General features: G+C 41.6%; 4 protein-coding genes across 7 annotated transcripts; 3 read left to right on the top strand and 1 right to left on the bottom strand.

The window, feature by feature from the left end:
- Positions 1–392: 392 nt before the first annotated feature.
- LOC135585074 (uncharacterized) lies at positions 393–3,980 on the top strand. 2 transcript variants are annotated; one of them, XM_065147479.1, is made up of 3 exons: positions 400–820; positions 938–1,356; positions 3,450–3,980. In XM_065147479.1, the coding sequence occupies exons 2-3, from the start codon at positions 1,019–1,021 to the stop codon at positions 3,511–3,513; spliced, it is 402 nt and encodes a 133-aa protein (XP_065003551.1). In that variant the 5' UTR covers positions 400–820; positions 938–1,018; the 3' UTR covers positions 3,514–3,980. The 2 variants fall into 2 exon arrangements, with proteins under 2 accessions (XP_065003550.1, XP_065003551.1); XM_065147478.1 differs by having other exon boundaries at positions 393–1,356.
- Positions 3,981–4,813: 833 nt separating this feature from the next.
- On the top strand, positions 4,814–8,489 carry LOC103982975 (pentatricopeptide repeat-containing protein At5g03800). Its single transcript, XM_009400087.3, has 2 exons — positions 4,814–8,235; positions 8,323–8,489. The coding sequence occupies exon 1, from the start codon at positions 4,931–4,933 to the stop codon at positions 7,544–7,546; it is 2,616 nt and encodes an 871-aa protein (XP_009398362.2). The 5' UTR covers positions 4,814–4,930; the 3' UTR covers positions 7,547–8,235; positions 8,323–8,489.
- A 1,655-nt stretch (positions 8,490–10,144) lies between these two features.
- On the top strand, positions 10,145–14,834 carry LOC135585072 (YTH domain-containing protein ECT4-like). 3 transcript variants are annotated; one of them, XM_065149976.1, is made up of 9 exons: positions 10,145–10,331; positions 10,820–10,896; positions 10,991–11,147; positions 11,289–11,353; positions 11,601–12,185; positions 12,528–13,097; positions 13,188–13,400; positions 13,470–13,616; positions 14,438–14,834. In XM_065149976.1, the coding sequence occupies exons 1-9, from the start codon at positions 10,298–10,300 to the stop codon at positions 14,642–14,644; spliced, it is 2,055 nt and encodes a 684-aa protein (XP_065006048.1). In that variant the 5' UTR covers positions 10,145–10,297; the 3' UTR covers positions 14,645–14,834. The 3 variants fall into 3 exon arrangements, with proteins under 3 accessions (XP_065006048.1, XP_065006047.1, XP_065006049.1); XM_065149975.1 differs by having other exon boundaries at positions 11,289–11,365; XM_065149977.1 differs by having other exon boundaries at positions 10,199–10,357; positions 11,289–11,365.
- Positions 14,359–16,668, bottom strand: LOC135637312 (uncharacterized). The gene is made up of 3 exons (XM_065149978.1): positions 16,407–16,668; positions 15,159–16,301; positions 14,359–15,095 (listed from the first exon to the last, which is right to left on the bottom strand). The coding sequence occupies exons 1-3, from the start codon at positions 16,605–16,607 to the stop codon at positions 14,961–14,963; spliced, it is 1,479 nt and encodes a 492-aa protein (XP_065006050.1). The 5' UTR covers positions 16,608–16,668; the 3' UTR covers positions 14,359–14,960.
- Positions 16,669–17,098: the final 430 nt, after the last annotated feature.

Below are 17,098 nucleotides of genomic sequence, written 5' to 3'. Positions count from 1 at the left end.
ACAAATCCTGCTACTAGTGCTATCAAGACAACTACAAATCATGCTACTGGTGATATCAAGACAACCATGGAGGTTGACCGGATCACATTAGAATCATATATATATATATATATATATATATATATATATATATATATATATATATATATGAAGTACGTGAGAAACTATGTTATATCAAAAAAAAAAATGGCCATTTAAAATTCTGGAGCATAATTTTGATACGAAGTACAAGTAAAATCCATTTTACTCATATTATAAGCTAATATTTCATGTTTTTCATGTCGATGAATGGGACTTGATTGTGTGTTAGCCGACATGTACGCGAGCACGCAAGCCGACATGAATACACAGCACGCGGGGCTTTTCCGCCAAAGGCCATCCTATCGAACACCAGAGAATGCTGTCGGTATACGATAAAGCCAGCGCCAATGGGCGAAGAGGACGCTTCCGTCGATGTCGGATTCTTTAAAGTGTGGTGTTCTACGCACCGAGTCGTTGATAGAGAACTTCCCACTCGTAGTTTATCCTCTTCCCTCTGAACGTAGTCGTTTAACGCAGTCGTTTTTTCAACCCAATCTCGCAAAATTTCGATATCTAGAGGAATTGTGGGAGCCGTGACAAAAAGTTGCAGTCTTGGTTGCTGGGATTCCATTTCTTTGCTCCATATTTTTCCCTCTCTATTTTCTTCTGATGTAGCCTCACCTAGGTATCTTTCTTCTGCTTTTCCTGGGGGTTCTCCTTTCGTTGCTTGAGGCGATCCCAAAGTGGCCGCATAGTCTAATCTTCGCGCTGAAAGCTGGTTCTTTTGACTCTGGGAGAGGTGAGGTTGCTCCTTGTTTCGGTGCTTGCATTGGTTTTCAATCCTTTTCTGATCTTTTTAGGCCGTTCTGAGACATTGGAGGTTTCCGTCGATGAAATTGTTCTTGGTCTTGATCAGAAGTTTGTGGTTTGAGGGCATTTCTTCTTCAAAATCCCCCTTTTTGAGGTCGTAAAATGAGCCTTCGATGGTTGATCTGACATGAGGCTTTCATCCTGCAATTGCCACTATCCCCTAATCTGCTGCTGCAAGTCATCCTCCCGCTATTACCCGCCTTGCCCTCCGAAGTCGCAATGGGGAGATGCCGAAAACGTTTCCTCGAGCCCTGCTCCAGCTTCGACCATTTTGGCGAAGAAGCCTTCTGAAGAAAAGGTTGTGGTTGAGCAGACCAGTCCCGAGGGCGGGAAAGATGAGATCTCGCTGAAGAGCAGCCTAAAGAAGCCAAGATCATCGGATTTAGAACCGTTCGGAAAGGGAAATGTCAAATGGTTGGACTTACTGGGGAAGGAGCTTGTTGAGATCAAGGAATTTGAAGCAATGTGAGTTGTCTTCTTGTTATATGCTATAATAGTATGATGCTTCCTGAAGTGGTTCTTATCACTGTCCTATTTATAATTTACAGCAGATTTTGAGGTTACTGCAGTGTTTTTTGTTCTACGGTCAGCAAAATTTGGCATTATTGGACATGGCTTGCTTAATTAGATTGGCATGCCTACATTGAGATGGATTTAACCATAATCAACTTTACAGAACCCATGTAGTTCTTGATTTATTTTGGTTAAGTTAGAAGCTTAATTCCTTAAGTTTATACTGCACTATTGGACATTACAGTGAACTAAATCTTATGCACTATCCTGCAGCACACTATCTGCAGTTTTTTTAGATCATCACATCTTTGACACTGTCCTTTATCTCATAGTAACATTACCCATAAAAAGCTTATTTATAATTCATATGTCTTGTTCTTGGAGAAGAAGCCTTTTGATGTATTTATGGTACTCCTTTTTAAGAAACTTGAGTTGGCATAAAATGTGGGCTTTACACCGAGATAGCTGGTTTCCCAATTAAAACAATGCAAGTTAGTAGTTTGTTTTGAGCAATATACTGGTTGTTCTTCTTAATCTTTGAATGTTCTTCACTCCATGTTAGCCATTGTCAGTAATATTTTGTGTTGTTCACAGACATAAATATTTCTTATTCTGTTTTTCCTAATGTCCCTACAGTCCATCTCAGCATCTTCCACTCATGTCACTATTTTCTTTATATATTATTTCTTGAGTTTCATTGCTTTAAATTGATATACTTTGGAAATTCAAACATTGGTTTAGATGTGGTTTGAATTTATTTCTTTACTTAAAAGATGTATAAATGATGCTTTATAGAAGCCATATATCCATGGTTTTGACAGACTTTGGAATTGACGGGTTGGGTATCTGTCTCCTAAGTTTTTGAGGATTCTTGAAAGGACAATAATTGTGATGATTAAAGAAGAGGAAAGCAACACTGAGAATGAAAGAACGAAAGCAACACTGAAAAAGCCACTTACTAACGTCAATGCCAATTTGTTTTACACTGCTGCATAGAAGAATGACCATGCATTCTAGATATTAATAGCTGACGTTGTTATGTTGCCTTAATGGTAAGGACTTCACTGTAGTTGTTGCTTACTGTTTGATTATGATTTGTTGGTCATTGGGCTTGCAAATATTGTAACTCCATAGGTGACAACAAAGTAGCTATTTGCAGATAAAGAATCAGATCAGCGAGTCTTGTTTTTCTCCTTCAATGTCACTGATATGGAAACTGCATTTTATATCTTGAACTTGCAATTGGCTTGATGAGGAGATTTGTCTTGAGCAACTGGCCTGATCTAGGTATCTGTGTTGAACATTGCTCCAATTAAATGTATATTTACTAAAGCAATCGATTTGCCTGAAGCCCACCATGCATGACTTAAGTTTAAACTTCAACTATAACTAATATGGTTCGTGCAATTGGGTGTCAATTAAAATTGCACTTGTTGTGCAAATAGAGAAATTATAAATAGACCCAGACCCAGTTTTTGAGATCCCAACTGTTACTCATGTAGTATTTCAGATTTTGCGACGGATACAATTGGAATGTAGATAAATTGGTGTCAATCTGGCGATTCCTATTCAGTGGAACGAAAAGCCCATATAAAGCTTTACTAACATGCTCTTGATGAGATGACTTTGAGGTCTGCTCCACCTATTAAGAGAGATAGTCTGTGTTTATGGACTTTCATTAAATTGGTCCATCTGCTTTTGTTGTTCATCTTGTAAGTAAAGCCTTCAAATTGTGTAGAAAAAATTTGATTGTCCTTATTCATTGAGATGCATGCGAGGGGGAATGACTTATTTCATGTTGCCAAAAATGGTGATGTTATCTAATGAATTAAATGTTTGTTATCTGCTATGGTTTGTGTTTAATCAGTTGAGCCCAAATACTGATTGACTGCTATTTCCTTACCTTCAGGAGAGAATTTATAGAACATTCCATAGAGCCTTTATATGATTATTCTGTTTAAAGAGGATTTTTAATGCTTATGATGACTGAACAGATGAAGTGGTTGTCCTATGAATTCTATAACATAGTTTTGTATTTCTTACAGTGAGTCTGAAGAATCAGAGGATTATGCTGATGACAGCACAGCTTGCATTTGTGTTATTCAATGACAATAATTTACTTCTCTGAGAGTCTTCCCGGAAAAGAACTAGCGAGCATCAATCATCCAGCTGCCATTAAGATCTGCTCGATGTTCTGATTCTGCGAGTTCATTTTTGTCGAGAATCGATTAAGCCATCAACCATCCAGCTTTCCTGCTCTTTAAAAAGTCCTTTCAAGGTTGGAAGAAATTTATCCAAATCAAGCAGATGCTATTGGTCTCATTGGCATCCAGCTCTGGAGTTGGATGCAGTAGATGCAGCAGTTCATACATTGGATGCAGTTGGAAGCCATTGATGTCTCTGACGTCCAACCGAAATGCAGATGTACTTTTGGTGCATTTCATATGTTGGATTCTAGCTGAAGTGATTGTTCATTTTTTTTGTTATTCTTTTTCACTTTGTACTTGTTGATCAGTTGATATTGGTTTTAATTTTTCTTTTCTTCATGAAGATGATGCTTGCTGTTTCACTCTCGACCTTTTGAATTCTAGATGAAATATTTATCCATGTCATCCGATCTACCTCTCCATTTTGTCCAGATTACTTATCAGCCTTCAGCTGATTGCAAAATAAATTTAAAGAAGTCTTGTGCAACTTATCAATTGCTTCTCATATTGGCATTAAAAAAATATCTTCTGTGGAAAATAAATAAGATTCTTTCATTGATTCTTTCAATTAACTGAAATTTACATGCCTTCTATGCATACTTTTCAGCATCAGTTTGGATTCTGAAGTGCAGGATAAATTTTTTGACAATTTTAGAAGCATTAAATACAAACATGTTTTTTTGTTGCATATATATATATATATATATATATATATATATATATATATATATATATATATATATATATATATATATATATATATATATATATCCCTCTAAATGTTAAGATTCTTCATATGTAACCTTCGATAATATCATAAAAAAAAACCGAGTTAATCACTTTCAAGTTTCGACTATTGTTATGATCAATTAATTTGAGTAAAAAAATATTGAAGTAAAGAATATTTAAAATATTCTTAATATATTTTTTCAAGTAGTACTATGTTGGCCGATATTAATATTAATTAAAATTTTGTTGAGCTCTCAAACAACGACCAAATCATCCATATTGGCTGTAAGGGTTTGTATACAAGTTAGATGACATACGCATTAAATTTAAGTTTACAAGGATAAATCTCAAAAATACCAACCGCAAATAAATAAATAAATGCTTATATATATATATATAATACATATATAGCTTTTAAATTTGATATTCCAATGACACAATTATTGCTGAAGTTATCATTTTTGTTGTCCAAAAGAGCTTATTGGGGTCATCGTCTCTCCCTTCCTCACATCATCCCGAATCCCCCCATCATCCTTGGCGTCCTCACCAAAGCGCACAACAGAACTAGCAAAGCCCTCCCAAATGCTTCCATGGCCACCACCATCCCCCCTCCTCCCTCCCCATTCACCCACATGAAGCCGCTCCTCTCCCTTTCCCCTCTCTCTCCTCTCTCTCTCCCGCCATTCAAACCCAAACCCCCCAACGTCTCCTCATCCCCTCTAACACAACCCAATCCCACCCACTGCCACCACTCCCCATCTCCCTTCGCTCCTCGCCGCCTCCTCCGCCTCGCCGTCGACCGCCTGGACCTCGACCTCGGCCGAGCCGCCCACGCCGCCGCCGTCAAGGCTCTGGACAATGAGGACACCGGCCTTGGCAACGCCCTCATCTCCATGTACCTCAAGCTTGGCCGTCTCTCCGACGCCCGCAAAGCGTTCGACGCGTTGCCGTCTCCCGACGTCGCCTCGTTCTCGTCGTTGATCTCTGCGTACGCCAAGTGCGGTCGACCGGTCGAGGCGGCTGGGCTCTTCTGCCGGATGAGATTTCTCGGCGTGGAACCGAATGAGTTCAGCTTCGTGGCTATCTTGACGAGTTGCATCCGGCAGTTGGACGACAGACTCGGCTCCCAAGTGCATGCCTTTGCCGTCAAAACCGATCATTGTTCCTGTGTTCATGTCAACAATGCGCTTCTTGGGGTGTATGTGAAGTGTGGATGCGCCAGCGCTGCTGATCAATTGTTTGGTAAAATGGTCGAGAGAGATGTTTCGTCGTGGAATGCAGTTATGCTAGGCGTGGTTGAGGAATGTAGGTATGATGAAGCATTTAGGCTCTTTAATCTTATGCAGATGGAAGGATATCATGGGGATGGCTTCTCCCTGTCGACCCTCTTGACAGCTGCTGCACATGGTTTTGGTGGTGCAGGAGGGGAGGCTGTTCATGCTTATGCTCTTAAAATTGGATTAGAGTTGGACTTGAGTGTTGGAAATGCTCTAGTTGGATTCTACACTCAGTTCGGCTCTGTAGAAGATGTGGCTGATGTGTTTTGGACAATGCCAATAAAGGATGTGACCTCCTGGACTGGGATGCTTACTGGATATATGGAATTCGGCATGGTGGAATCTGCTGTTGATATCTTTGATCAGATGCCTGAGAGGAATTGTGTCACATATAATGCTCTTTTAGCTGGGTTTTGTCACAACGGAGAAGGTGCTCGAGGCCTGGATTTATTTCAGCATATTCTGGAGAATGACTTGGAGATTTCAGATTTTACACTGACAAGTGCTATTAACGCTTGTGGGATGGTCTCTGACTTGAAGATGAGCGAGCAGGTTCATGCATTCATGATCAAGTCCGGCTGCAAATCGAGTTCTTGGGTTGAGGCTGCTTTGTTAGACATGTATGCCAAATGTGGCAGGCTTGACGATGCCCAGAAGATGTTCACCAGCTGGGCCCATGAGGAGAGCTTTCCAGTGGCATGGACTTCTCTGATATGTGCCCATTCTAGATGTGGGCTGCATTTTGAGGCCTTACATCTTTTCCAAACAGGGTTAAGCAGAGATGATCCAGTGGTTATGGATGCATTTGCATTAGCTATGATACTTGGATTATGTGGTACCTTAGGTTTTGTTGAGCTGGGGCAGCAACTTCATTGTGTTGTCACTAAGTCTGGTCTATTGTCTGATGTGGAAGTAGGGAATGCTCTGTTTAGTATGTATGCCAAGTGTGGAAGGTTGGAGGACGCAATTAGTCTCTTCAGTCAAATGCCTCAGCATGATACAGTGTCGTGGAATGCATTGATCACGGCTTATCTTATTCATAGACAGGGAGACAAGGCTTTGGATGTATGGGATAGCATGAACATGGTAGGTGTCAAGCCTGATTTCATCACCTTTCTTTTGGTCATTTCAGCTTGCAGATATACAAGCTTGAACTCTGTGGATGTTTGTCATGGACTGTTTCATTCAATGGAGAGCTCTTACAACATAATTCCGACTTCAGAGCACTACTCTGCCATGGTTGATGTTTTAGGCTATTGGGGTTCCTTTGATGAGGCAGAGCAGCTGATAAAGAACATGCCTTCGAAGCCTAATGCATCAGTATGGCGAGCTTTGCTTGACAGTTGTAGATTGAGATCAAACATGACTTTGGGAAGGCAAGCGGCACAATCCCTTCTAGAATTAGAACCACAAGACCCATCTACCTATGTTCTTGTCTCAAATCTTTATTCTGCTTCAGGGAGATGGCATTGCTCAGAAAAGGTAAGGCAGGACATGCGAGAAAAGGGCCTGCAGAAACATCCTGTACGGAGCTGGATCACTCATCATAACACAATGCATTCATTCTATGCAAGAGATAGATCACATCCACAATCCAAGGACATCTATAGTGCACTGGACATACTGATATTGGAGTGCATGAAGGCCGGGTACGAGCCAGATACATGCTTTGTGCTTCATGAAGTGGAGGAATACCAGAAAAAGAACTTCCTCTTCTATCACAGTGCGAAACTAGCAGTTGTATATGGGCTTCTAATTTCGGGACCTGATCGACCTGTGAGGGTGGTGAAGAACATTCTTCTGTGTGGTGACTGTCATGCATTTATGAAGTATGTATCATCTGTTACCGGTAGGGAGATCTCAGTGAGAGATGCATCAGGGTTCCACAATTTCAGGGGCGGGGTGTGCTCCTGTGGAGATTACTGGTGATGATGCTGCTTCAATTTGTTGTATCAATTGTGCAGATACAGAAGAGTTTGAAACAGTTCTCTTGATAGAATCAACAAATTTTGACTTGAAATTGTTGAGATCTCATGCTGCTCTAAACAAATAGCAATTGTAATATATCCATGAGACTGTCAATTTCATCAAACAAATGATGGCAGTTGTTATCTTGTGGATATTGAATGGAATTTAAGGTGCTCTCAGTGAAGAACTTCCTGGTACACTGGCACACAACACAATCTGCAGATTTGCTATACTTCAAAGGCTTTTGGGATGTGAGAAGTTCTTGACAAGAGCATAAAGCCTTGGTTTCTGGTTTATCAGAGGAATGTGGTTGTTTCTTCAAAAACATGCACCACATTTTGTTGGATTTGGGTCCTTTTTCCTTAATGGATACGGGTTCATCTAACCTAAACTTCCATCTTACCTGCCAGCTAAGATTTCTTAAACCCTTCCCGTGCCACACTGCAGAAAACTTCTAGTTTTGAACTATAGATAGAAGTCTGTCTCCTAGAAAAGCAAGATGTTAATTTACATGCCATGTCTGTACTTTTGCATCTTTATGTTCAGATAAAGGTATTCTTTTGCATCAATAAGATCTCTGGCATGCTTCTGATCGGCACTAAGCATGGCCCCGGTGGTCCATCAATCTCGCCATATTGTCCAAATTGACAGTTAAAAGTCTTGCATTATTTTTGTTATATTTTTCTAGATCCCATTGAATACATTCTCAATATTTCTTTTCCTTTCTGTCTTTGTAGGTCAGAACTCGGATATTCCAGTTCAACCTCGGACCAATAGGTTCTCCAACCTGACGGCTGTATGGTGACAAAAATTGATATCATTTTTCTTGCACGGTACCTTTTTTTTTGACTAATTAATATCAATATCAGCTGATAATAATAACATGATTTGTTGATTGGGTTCATTTATCTGCAATCATCAAGGTGGCAAGCATTGATTCTCTACAAGTTGTTCATAGTCTAAAAACAGAATGGAAGTGTCTCATTATGCTAGAGATTAGAAAATTTTGTGTTGCTAAATAATAACCCTAACAACCGAACTCATTGTTCAAACATCACCTTATTTGTATCCTTATTCTTCTCATGTATACGTTGGAAGTATTTTGGGTGTTTACAAGGTCATCAAACAAATAGCTTTTGATGAATTGTCTTCATTGGCAATCCCTCAATACCACACCTTATCTTCACTCGATTTCCTAGCTTTGTGAGCTAAAAAATGCATAGCTTTTGTTCTCCTCCCTCCTAATATGCATGTCATGCTGACAAATGATCTGATTAACTTACATTATCTCTGTCTGTGGGACTTAATTAAGATCTTTTAATTTATATATATTTTTAGACTGTACGAGAGAGACTTTATTTTGATTCTAAACTAATATGATGAAATTCCATGTCATACAATAAACATATAATTATACAATGATTTATGATAATTATCATTTTGCATACTGCTGCATGGATAATAAGATGGCCTCTGTCTACTACATATACATTCTTTTAAAGTTGGAAAAAAAATCATATTTACCCCTCCAAAATTTATTGTAGCACGTGCATTCCTCCAAGTATTTAGCTTATATCTCTTCAAAGCATGTATTTCTCCCATTAGCATCTGTCAAATAAACTTAGAACTTAGATTAACCATTATTAATCATGTTTAGTAATTGGTTAAAAAAAGAAATTAAGATTATTGAACGATGTTGATTTAATATTTAGAAAATTAAATCATATTAATAATCAAAATAATGGCTATCAGAAACAAAAAAAAAATAATCAAAATCAAGGATCCATTCTTAAAGAAATCAAGGACTAGTCAAGTAAAAAAATGCTTTTACATATCTACCCATTTAATGCTTGAAAATGATATATTGTCTGCTCTAACATTTAATATGCTTAAAAATTTAGATCTTTCACATATTCTATTTCGTTAGTGTCTGTTCAATAATGTTTGTGTTAATCATTTTTATTTGTGATTACATAAGAATTACGAATTTGTAAGATTACATATTATTATATTTTAAAGAAAATACTTTTTTTTTTGAACTTCAATTGTTATTATGCCATCAGTAAATGGATGAATGTTAATTAGAATGGGTATACAAGCAAGTCATTCAGTATTAAAGGGGTATATACACCAAAGTTAGTGTTGAATACAAAAGAAAAATACAAGTGATCCGTTAATCACCCACGACCTACCAAGCAGACGATTGGTGCAACCTCAACGCCATAGTGGACCCGAACCAAACATGTTTGACTATTATAATTTAATTATAAACATGTTTTACCGATATAGTATGAAATTAAAAATAAAGATATATTATGTATAAATTAAAAATAAAGATATAAATATTTGTGAGTGAGTGAGAGAGAGAGAGAGAGAGGGGATCTGATAGTGCAATATAAAATGTATATGAATATATTTCGCAGATAAATAACAGTATTGTAAAATTAGGTATAGTAATGTCGTTCCAAGTCCAAGTGGTTTGGATTAACGAGAAAAGTACCGCCCAAAATTGGTGCTCAAAGAAACACGTGGCTCCGCGTCTATAACTTTTCTTAGTGCCGACTGCAAGCCGTTCTTTCTCTCCCGTGGCGGCGCCTTCCCTTCCCACTCTTTTTTCTTCTAGGGTTATCCCCCGGCACCCTCTCCAGGGTTTGGGATACAAGCGTCCTCCCGGAATCGCGCGCTCGTCTCTAGCGACCTCCAGATTCGGCCATGGCAGCTGTCTCCCCCGCTCCTCCTGCTGACCGTATCCTTTCGTCGGCTGGGGATTAGGTTTGGGGCGCCTCGTGCTGGATCTGTTCCCGCTTCGCTTTAGGCTCTGTTTGACGCGATCCGCTCGTTCTGTATATGTTTTCGATTCGTTTGGCTGCGTAAAGACTTGATTTTGCACCGTCGATTTGGTTTTTAGGGTTTATGCGTCGATCGTGCGGCTCAAGCGTGATGGACGGTGTTTCCGTGAGTCTTTGTTTCGAATTGAGCGTTTAAGCTGGCCAAACTGGGATTTTGGATTGTGTTGTTGTTGTTTTTCATTTTGTGGAGATGAAGCGATCAGCTTGGTTGATTGATTCGTGATTTCAGTTCGTTTATTATACTATTCGTCATTTTGTTCACGATCTGTAGATTTAGTACATGTTTTCTGATGTTGTTGTAGTTGCTTCTTCGTTGCGTCGTATGTATGTATGTTTATCTCAAAGCTTCATTAAATACTTCTATCCCTTAATTAATTTGTCACAGAAGCTACAGATCTGATGCAAAAGCTATCACTGGATTCCAAGAACAAGAGTGACGATTCTTCAGATGTTTCAAAGAAGGTAGCTTTATTAGTTCTGCCAACTAGTTGTTGCAGGTTTGTAGGTTATGAATTGCTATAGGTTGGTACTGATGCCATTTGATTTCTTCTAACAGCCTTCTGGAGTTCAGTATGGTCCAGCAAATGGTCGGGAATTGCCAATAGCTCCAATCCCAACATGCAAGCGGTCTCTGACTCCTCTACTTCAGGAGCATATGGATGCTAGCATGTGCTACTTTCCCAATGGATACACTTCACCTTTCTATTATGGAGGTTAAATCAATTTTAACTCTGAATGTTTATGTGATATGATGTTGTAGTTTCTGGATGTTTGTTCTGTTCACAAAAGACAGTTTAGCTGCCTTGGTTTTTTTACTATGAACGAATCACCTAATAGCTTCTGGAAATTTTCAGGTTATGATGCTTCAATAACCGAATGGGAGGATTACCCAAGATATGTTAGTCCTGATGGAATGGAGGTGCCCCCACTTGTAAATTGTCTCAAACACTCCATGCTGTGTTGTCAGTTTTGATTGTGTGTGTTTTTTCTTTTACTTTGATGATAGACTCTGGTCATTTGGTTGGTTAATTTGCAAACTTGAACTCAATAGGTTAGGTTAATTTACAAACTTGAACCCGAAAAGTGATTTTGCTAGTCTGATCTCTCTGTTCTGAGTTGTCTTGTTGTAATAGCAAGTTTTGACAGCATTTCTTGATTGTTGGCAGGGAGTTTATGGGGATATGTATCAGCATGGATATGGTTATGCTCCTTATACTCCATATTCTGCTCCTGGTTCTCCTGTTCCAACTTTGGGGCACAACAGTCAGCTATATGGACCCCAACAGTACCAGTTTCCAACTACATATTACCATTCACCTGCACCCACCAGTGCACCATACACCACAAGCCAAGCTCCTATTTCTGAAGGAGATGTTTCTACATCTGCTGCCGCCAACCTCACTCCTATTCAATCAGATACAGCAAAACATAATTCAAATGGAGTGGCTAAAGGAAGCACAAATGACAACAATGAATCAGGGAAACCAAAACCCAGCCAGCATAATTTATCAAATCCTGGTGGCTCATTTGGTAAGGGTGCTTTACCTGGTAGTCTTCCTTCTTCAGGATACCAGGATCCAAGATTTGGTTTTGGTGGTATGTGGTCGTCTGTTCCGTGGTCTGATGGTCCTATTGTTCCTGATGGACAACAGAGGTCACCTACAGCAAATGCTGTTTCTTCAATGACTTCACATATTAGCAACACTACATCCACAAGAAATCAGAATCTCCATCCTGTTCCTCATCTTGCGGTATGCAGCATAATACTATTATATCTGTTAGCTAAAAATGTTTATATGTCTTGCTGAAGTGCTGCCGTACTTTTGAGGAAATATGGTAACAATTGTTATGCATGCCTTTACAAAATCTTGCTTGTAGAAATTATACACTTGCTTGCAGCAAGCCAAGAGCTACTCTTGAATCTATATATGCTTTGTCTCTATGTAAAATCTTACTTGCAAATATTTTCCGAGTTGATCCGTCGCTGGCATGCTTTTGGTGCAACAGTTGCAGCTTAATTGTTTTCCTTTGTTTGTTCTGGTTTTCTATTATGACAAATTGTCTTACAATTTTATGGAACATTTTTTTCCCAGGGAATGCATGCTCCAAGGCCAGCAGCTCCTGGAATTGTGAACAAGATGTATCCTAACAGCAGAATGTATGGCCAAAATATTAATGGATTTATTGTTGGTCAGAATTTTTGTTCAAATATGTACAACTCCCGAATGAATGGAAGATGGGGAATGCCTATGGATAGCAAGTATAAGCCAAGAGGCCGTGGCAATGGATTCTATGGTTATGGTAATGAGAACTTGGATGGGTTGAGCGAGCTTAATAAAGGACCTAGGGCTGGTCGCTTTAGAAATCAGGTCTTTGGACCTAATATTACTCTTGCTGTAAGAGGACAGAGCCTTCCTGCAAACCTAAATGTTCAGGATTCTACTGTCATACCTGAAAAGGAACAGTACAACAAGTCAGACTTTCCTGAAACATATTCAGATGCTAAGTTTTTCATCATTAAATCATACAGTGAAGATGATATCCACAAGAGTATCAAGTACAATGTTTGGGCCAGCACTCCCCATGGGAACAAGAAGCTTGATGCTGCTTATCAGGAATCTAAGGAGAAGACTAATGGATGCCCTGTCTTCTTGTTCTTCTCTGTAAGCATCACTATACAATTGTAGGAATCTATTTCCCTTCTCTCAATGCTATTTCATTAGATAGCTTATTCTTTTGCTGTCGACATATAGGTCAACACAAGTGGGCAGTTCGTTGGTGTTGCTGAAATGGTAGGTCGAGTTGATTTTAACAAAACATTGGATTACTGGCAGCAGGACAAGTGGATTGGCTGTTTTCCTGTCAAGTGGCATATTGTAAAGGATGTTCCCAATAACATCCTAAAGCACATCACATTGGAGAACAACGAAAACAAACCTGTGACAAACAGTAGAGACACCCAGGAGGTGAGGAAGTCTTCTACTGTTAACCACTTGGTACTTCAATTTAATGATTCCTGTTAATTTACACTTCAGGTGAAGCTTGAGCAAGGTCTCCAACTCCTTAAGCTTTTCAAGGAGCATGCGGGCAAGACATCCATTTTGGATGATTTTAGTTTCTACGAAACCCGCCAGAAGGTGATGCAAGAGAAGAGAACGAAGCAACACCAGCTTCAGAAAAAGGCATGATTTGATCTATTTCTTTAGACTGTTGTATGCTAAGATTGGTTTAGATGTTTTGACTTATGATTAGATTCTTTTAGTATCACTAGTTAAGGTGGAGCAACAAGAAGAAATAAGCAATATCTTTTTGATCTATTATTCAACAAAATGAAGATGGAGAGACTGCTGAAGATATTATTTATAGAACAAACGTTGGTTGGTTTAATAAGTGAGAGGTAAAGACAGATTTGTGTGATCATCAGGTGCCTTCTCAAATTAAAAAATATTATGAGGAAGTTGATTGGTCGACCATGCTTATTGATGGAGTTGCTGGGCTGTTAAGGAATTACATGGACAATGGTTCTGGTGTAACCAACATAAGAATGTTGAAGTGGATCTTCACAGATATCATGAAAGATAGAGAAGTAAATCTCTATTTCTGAACAATTAAGTATATTGCTCCGTCACAGGATAAAATGAAGAAAAATTGCATAAAATGGTGCAGACATGCTTAAATAGGATCTATAGATGTTGTGGTAAGATGAGATGAGTCAACTAATATTTGATGACACAAGGAGAGAATACAGGTCAAAGAAGGGGATTCTCTTGGTTTAAGTAGATATATTGTGTTAGAGTTTGTTGACCGAGCTTAAAAAGTTATGACATTATAGCTTGTTGTTGCAGAACTATTAACAACAGAAATTTCACCTCATCTTTTTTTTCTCTCGTCATGCTCCATTTTATTTGTCAACAATGCTAGAACTACATCAACTTTGCACTTTTAGACAGCTTGGAAATTCTACATTGCTTTGCATGATCATATATATGGTTGTCAATCTCAGGTTGTGGATGGAAAACCAGTGGATTTTGACCGCAAAGATAACAATGAAGTAAATGGCAAGCCCTTGGAAGCGATTACACTTCTGAAGAAAGAAACTGCAAGGGACGGGCTCACACTTGAAACGAATGGCGTGGCTGGTGTTGCTCCAAAGAATGCTAACTCCTCGACTGAGAAGCTGGTAGCTGCCAATGGTGTTGCCAACTGTTGACATGTACGCTTAACGTCTATCTCAGCCGTAGCAAATCTGTAGTTTTCCTTTTCCCAGTTAAATATCGATTTGAGCTTTTGTTTTCCCTTCCAAAGTTATCCCGTTAGTTGGAAGATTGGTGATTCGGGTTAGCTATCAACCTTTTCTCCGTGCTCCCAATAGTGTATTTCCAGTTTCTTTTTCTTTTCTTCGTTCGGTGCTTTCAGATTAGAGTTATAAATTGTGTGATCTGCAGTTGTTTGTGAAATGCGACAAAAGCAGACAAGGTTTTATGTAATGTATGAACCTCTTGAAACCGATCTGATGCGTGGAGAGGTCAATGTGGAGATGATCGCAGCTCCCTCAACCGAGTAGGAATGCAGGGGCCCATGCGGCGGCTCTGCGGGTTCTCGGCGAAGACCACATGGTAAGCCGCCACGCACGCCTGCGGCCAAGCCATTGCAATCCGAGTCTGTTTGATGTGACAGTTTGTGAGCTTACACTTCGGAGACAATGGCAGATGGTATGAACTTACCATGAAGTAGCCGATGATGAAGGCGTAGACTGTGGCTTCTGTTACATGGCCCTTGTCGGCTGCCGTCGCCCAGGATCCTGCGACCAAGGCCGCAACCCCACCGCCGGTCACCCCGGAAAGGAAGCAGAGTGAGCTTGTGATGTCCGTGTCGATCAGCTGCCCCATGCCCTGTTTGATGAACATCTCCCACACCTCCGCCGACGCGTTCCCCAGCCCCTTGCCGCGCACTCTGGCGTAGACGAACCCCCATCGGTTACCCCGCACCACCAGCTGGTCTGCGATGCCCACGTAGCAACTGGCGCAGGAGAACAGGAACTCGTCCGAGCCGCCAGCGATCAGACCCATCGCGCGAGCTGTCCCCCGGATCGCCACTACCAGCGGGATCACGGCGGAGCCGTAGCACACGTCGCCGAGTGCTCCATTGGCGGCAGCCTCGAAGGCCACCGGCACGGCCGTCTCCGTCCCGAATGCCAGACTAAGGTAGGCCAGCTGCGCCACCGCCACGAGAACCATGTATCTGATCGCTTGCATGGTCCACCCGAGGCTGAGCAGCAACAGCAGCACGTAGAGAGGTGCGAACCGCGAGCCACCGCCGGCTGCGACACCGCCGGCGCCGAGTGTCCAGATGGAGGAGAACACGAGGCCGGCGAGGAGTGCGAGCGCAACGTACTTCGCCAGCGTGGTGGTCGGCTGGACGGCGGCGATGGAGATGGAGAGGATCTCGTAGGCATGGTGAAGGCGACGAACGATCCAGCAGCCGTACAGCGACTGCACCAGAGCGAGGAGCAAGCCCAGCACCGCGAAGGCCAGGCTGGAGCTGCCGCCATCGGTCAGGAGGAGCACGGCAACGGCGCAAACGAGCGACGGGGCGAGCCAGAGGGAGGCCTTGATGACTTTGGCGGGGTGGCGGAGGACGAAAAGCAGCCAAAGGATGGCCACGAGGGCGGAGGACACGGCGGCGGTCAGGAGGGGCGCGAACCAGTGGGCAGGGCGGAATGCTGGGTTTCGGCCGAGGAAGCCACGGAGGGAGAGGAAAATGATGAGGATGGCGACGGCGACGAGGTGCGCAAAGAAGAGGATCTTGGCGAACCTGGCGGCGAAGTTGGCAGTGGGTCTTCGGTAGACCACTTCGGTTGCATCAACCTGCGAAAAAAGAAAGCTGTGCAGTAAAACCAAGCCAACGAGGTCGAAGCGGGGAAGCGATGAGAGAGAGAGAGAGAGAGAGAGAGAGAGATCTTGGTTAGTCACCTGCGCCGGCGATATCGGGATGTTCCGTGCGGCGGTAGTACACCCACCGTCCTCCACGGAACCCGAGTCTCCGATGGGGACATCAGCAAGGCTGCTCACCATTCCCTTCTCCATGTCACCTCTCTCTCTTCTTCTTCCTTCTCGCCTTCTTCTTTCACTCCATTCACTCTGCCTTCTCTTCCGTCCTCTCTCCGCTTTCATCCTTGTGGCGCGCCCGAAACCTGCTCCGAGGCATTTTGCTTTTCGAGACAGTGGTTTGCGCGACCGAATCACCTGGAAGAATTACTCGGATGACGTGGCTTCTCCATAGCTGATATACTGGAACCCCATCCGCGAGCTGTGTGAAACCACGTCACCCAGGACAAGTTGAGTCGGCCCTTGGAGACGGTTAGCAGCGGATGACAGGGCCAAGTGACGTCGGACTGGTGACAGGTCAGCATCACGGTTCCGATTTCTTCTACGGAACTAAAACTAAGCGACACTTGCCTTTCCCGCTCACCTACCCGCTGAGTGACCAGGTCTTCCTCTTGAGGGTCCCACTCTAATAACCACTACGTTGTCGTGTAAATCGAAAGGGAGTGTTTCGGCTTCGTAAAAGTGCCGAGAATAGCGGAACCCAGTAACCGACCCCTCCTCCCGATATCTCACACGCACGTTCCTTTGTTCCGGTCCCACCTTAAAAGCCACCTCTT

The sequence above is a fragment of the Musa acuminata genome, chromosome BXJ3-4 (genome assembly GCF_036884655.1).
Source record: "Musa acuminata AAA Group cultivar baxijiao chromosome BXJ3-4, Cavendish_Baxijiao_AAA, whole genome shotgun sequence".
NCBI lineage: Eukaryota > Viridiplantae > Streptophyta > Magnoliopsida > Zingiberales > Musaceae > Musa > Musa acuminata.
This window is presented reverse-complemented; position numbering and strand designations above follow the sequence as displayed.

Bases quoted from the DNA above. Each gene is read 5' to 3' on its own strand.
- LOC135585074 (XM_065147478.1), top strand. From the start codon at position 1,019: ATGAGGCTTTCATCCTGCAATTGCCACTATCCCCTAATCTGCTGCTGC. The intron at 1,357-3,449 runs GTGAGTTGTCTT...TATTTCTTACAG, and splicing joins ATCAAGGAATTTGAAGCAAT to TGAGTCTGAAGAATCAGAGG.
- LOC103982975 (XM_009400087.3), top strand. From the start codon at position 4,931: ATGGCCACCACCATCCCCCCTCCTCCCTCCCCATTCACCCACATGAAG.
- LOC135585072 (XM_065149975.1), top strand. From the start codon at position 10,298: ATGGCAGCTGTCTCCCCCGCTCCTCCTGCTGACC. The intron at 10,332-10,819 runs GTATCCTTTCGT...AATTTGTCACAG, and splicing joins CCCCGCTCCTCCTGCTGACC to AAGCTACAGATCTGATGCAA. The intron at 13,401-13,469 runs GTGAGGAAGTCT...TTTACACTTCAG, and splicing joins ACAGTAGAGACACCCAGGAG to GTGAAGCTTGAGCAAGGTCT.
- LOC135637312 (XM_065149978.1), bottom strand. From the start codon at position 16,607: ATGAAAGCGGAGAGAGGACGGAAGAGAAGGCAGAGTGAATGGAGTGAA. The intron at 16,302-16,406 runs GTGACTAACCAA...CTTTTTTCGCAG, and splicing joins TCCCGATATCGCCGGCGCAG to GTTGATGCAACCGAAGTGGT. The intron at 15,096-15,158 runs GTAAGTTCATAC...CACATCAAACAG, and splicing joins TCATCATCGGCTACTTCATG to ACTCGGATTGCAATGGCTTG.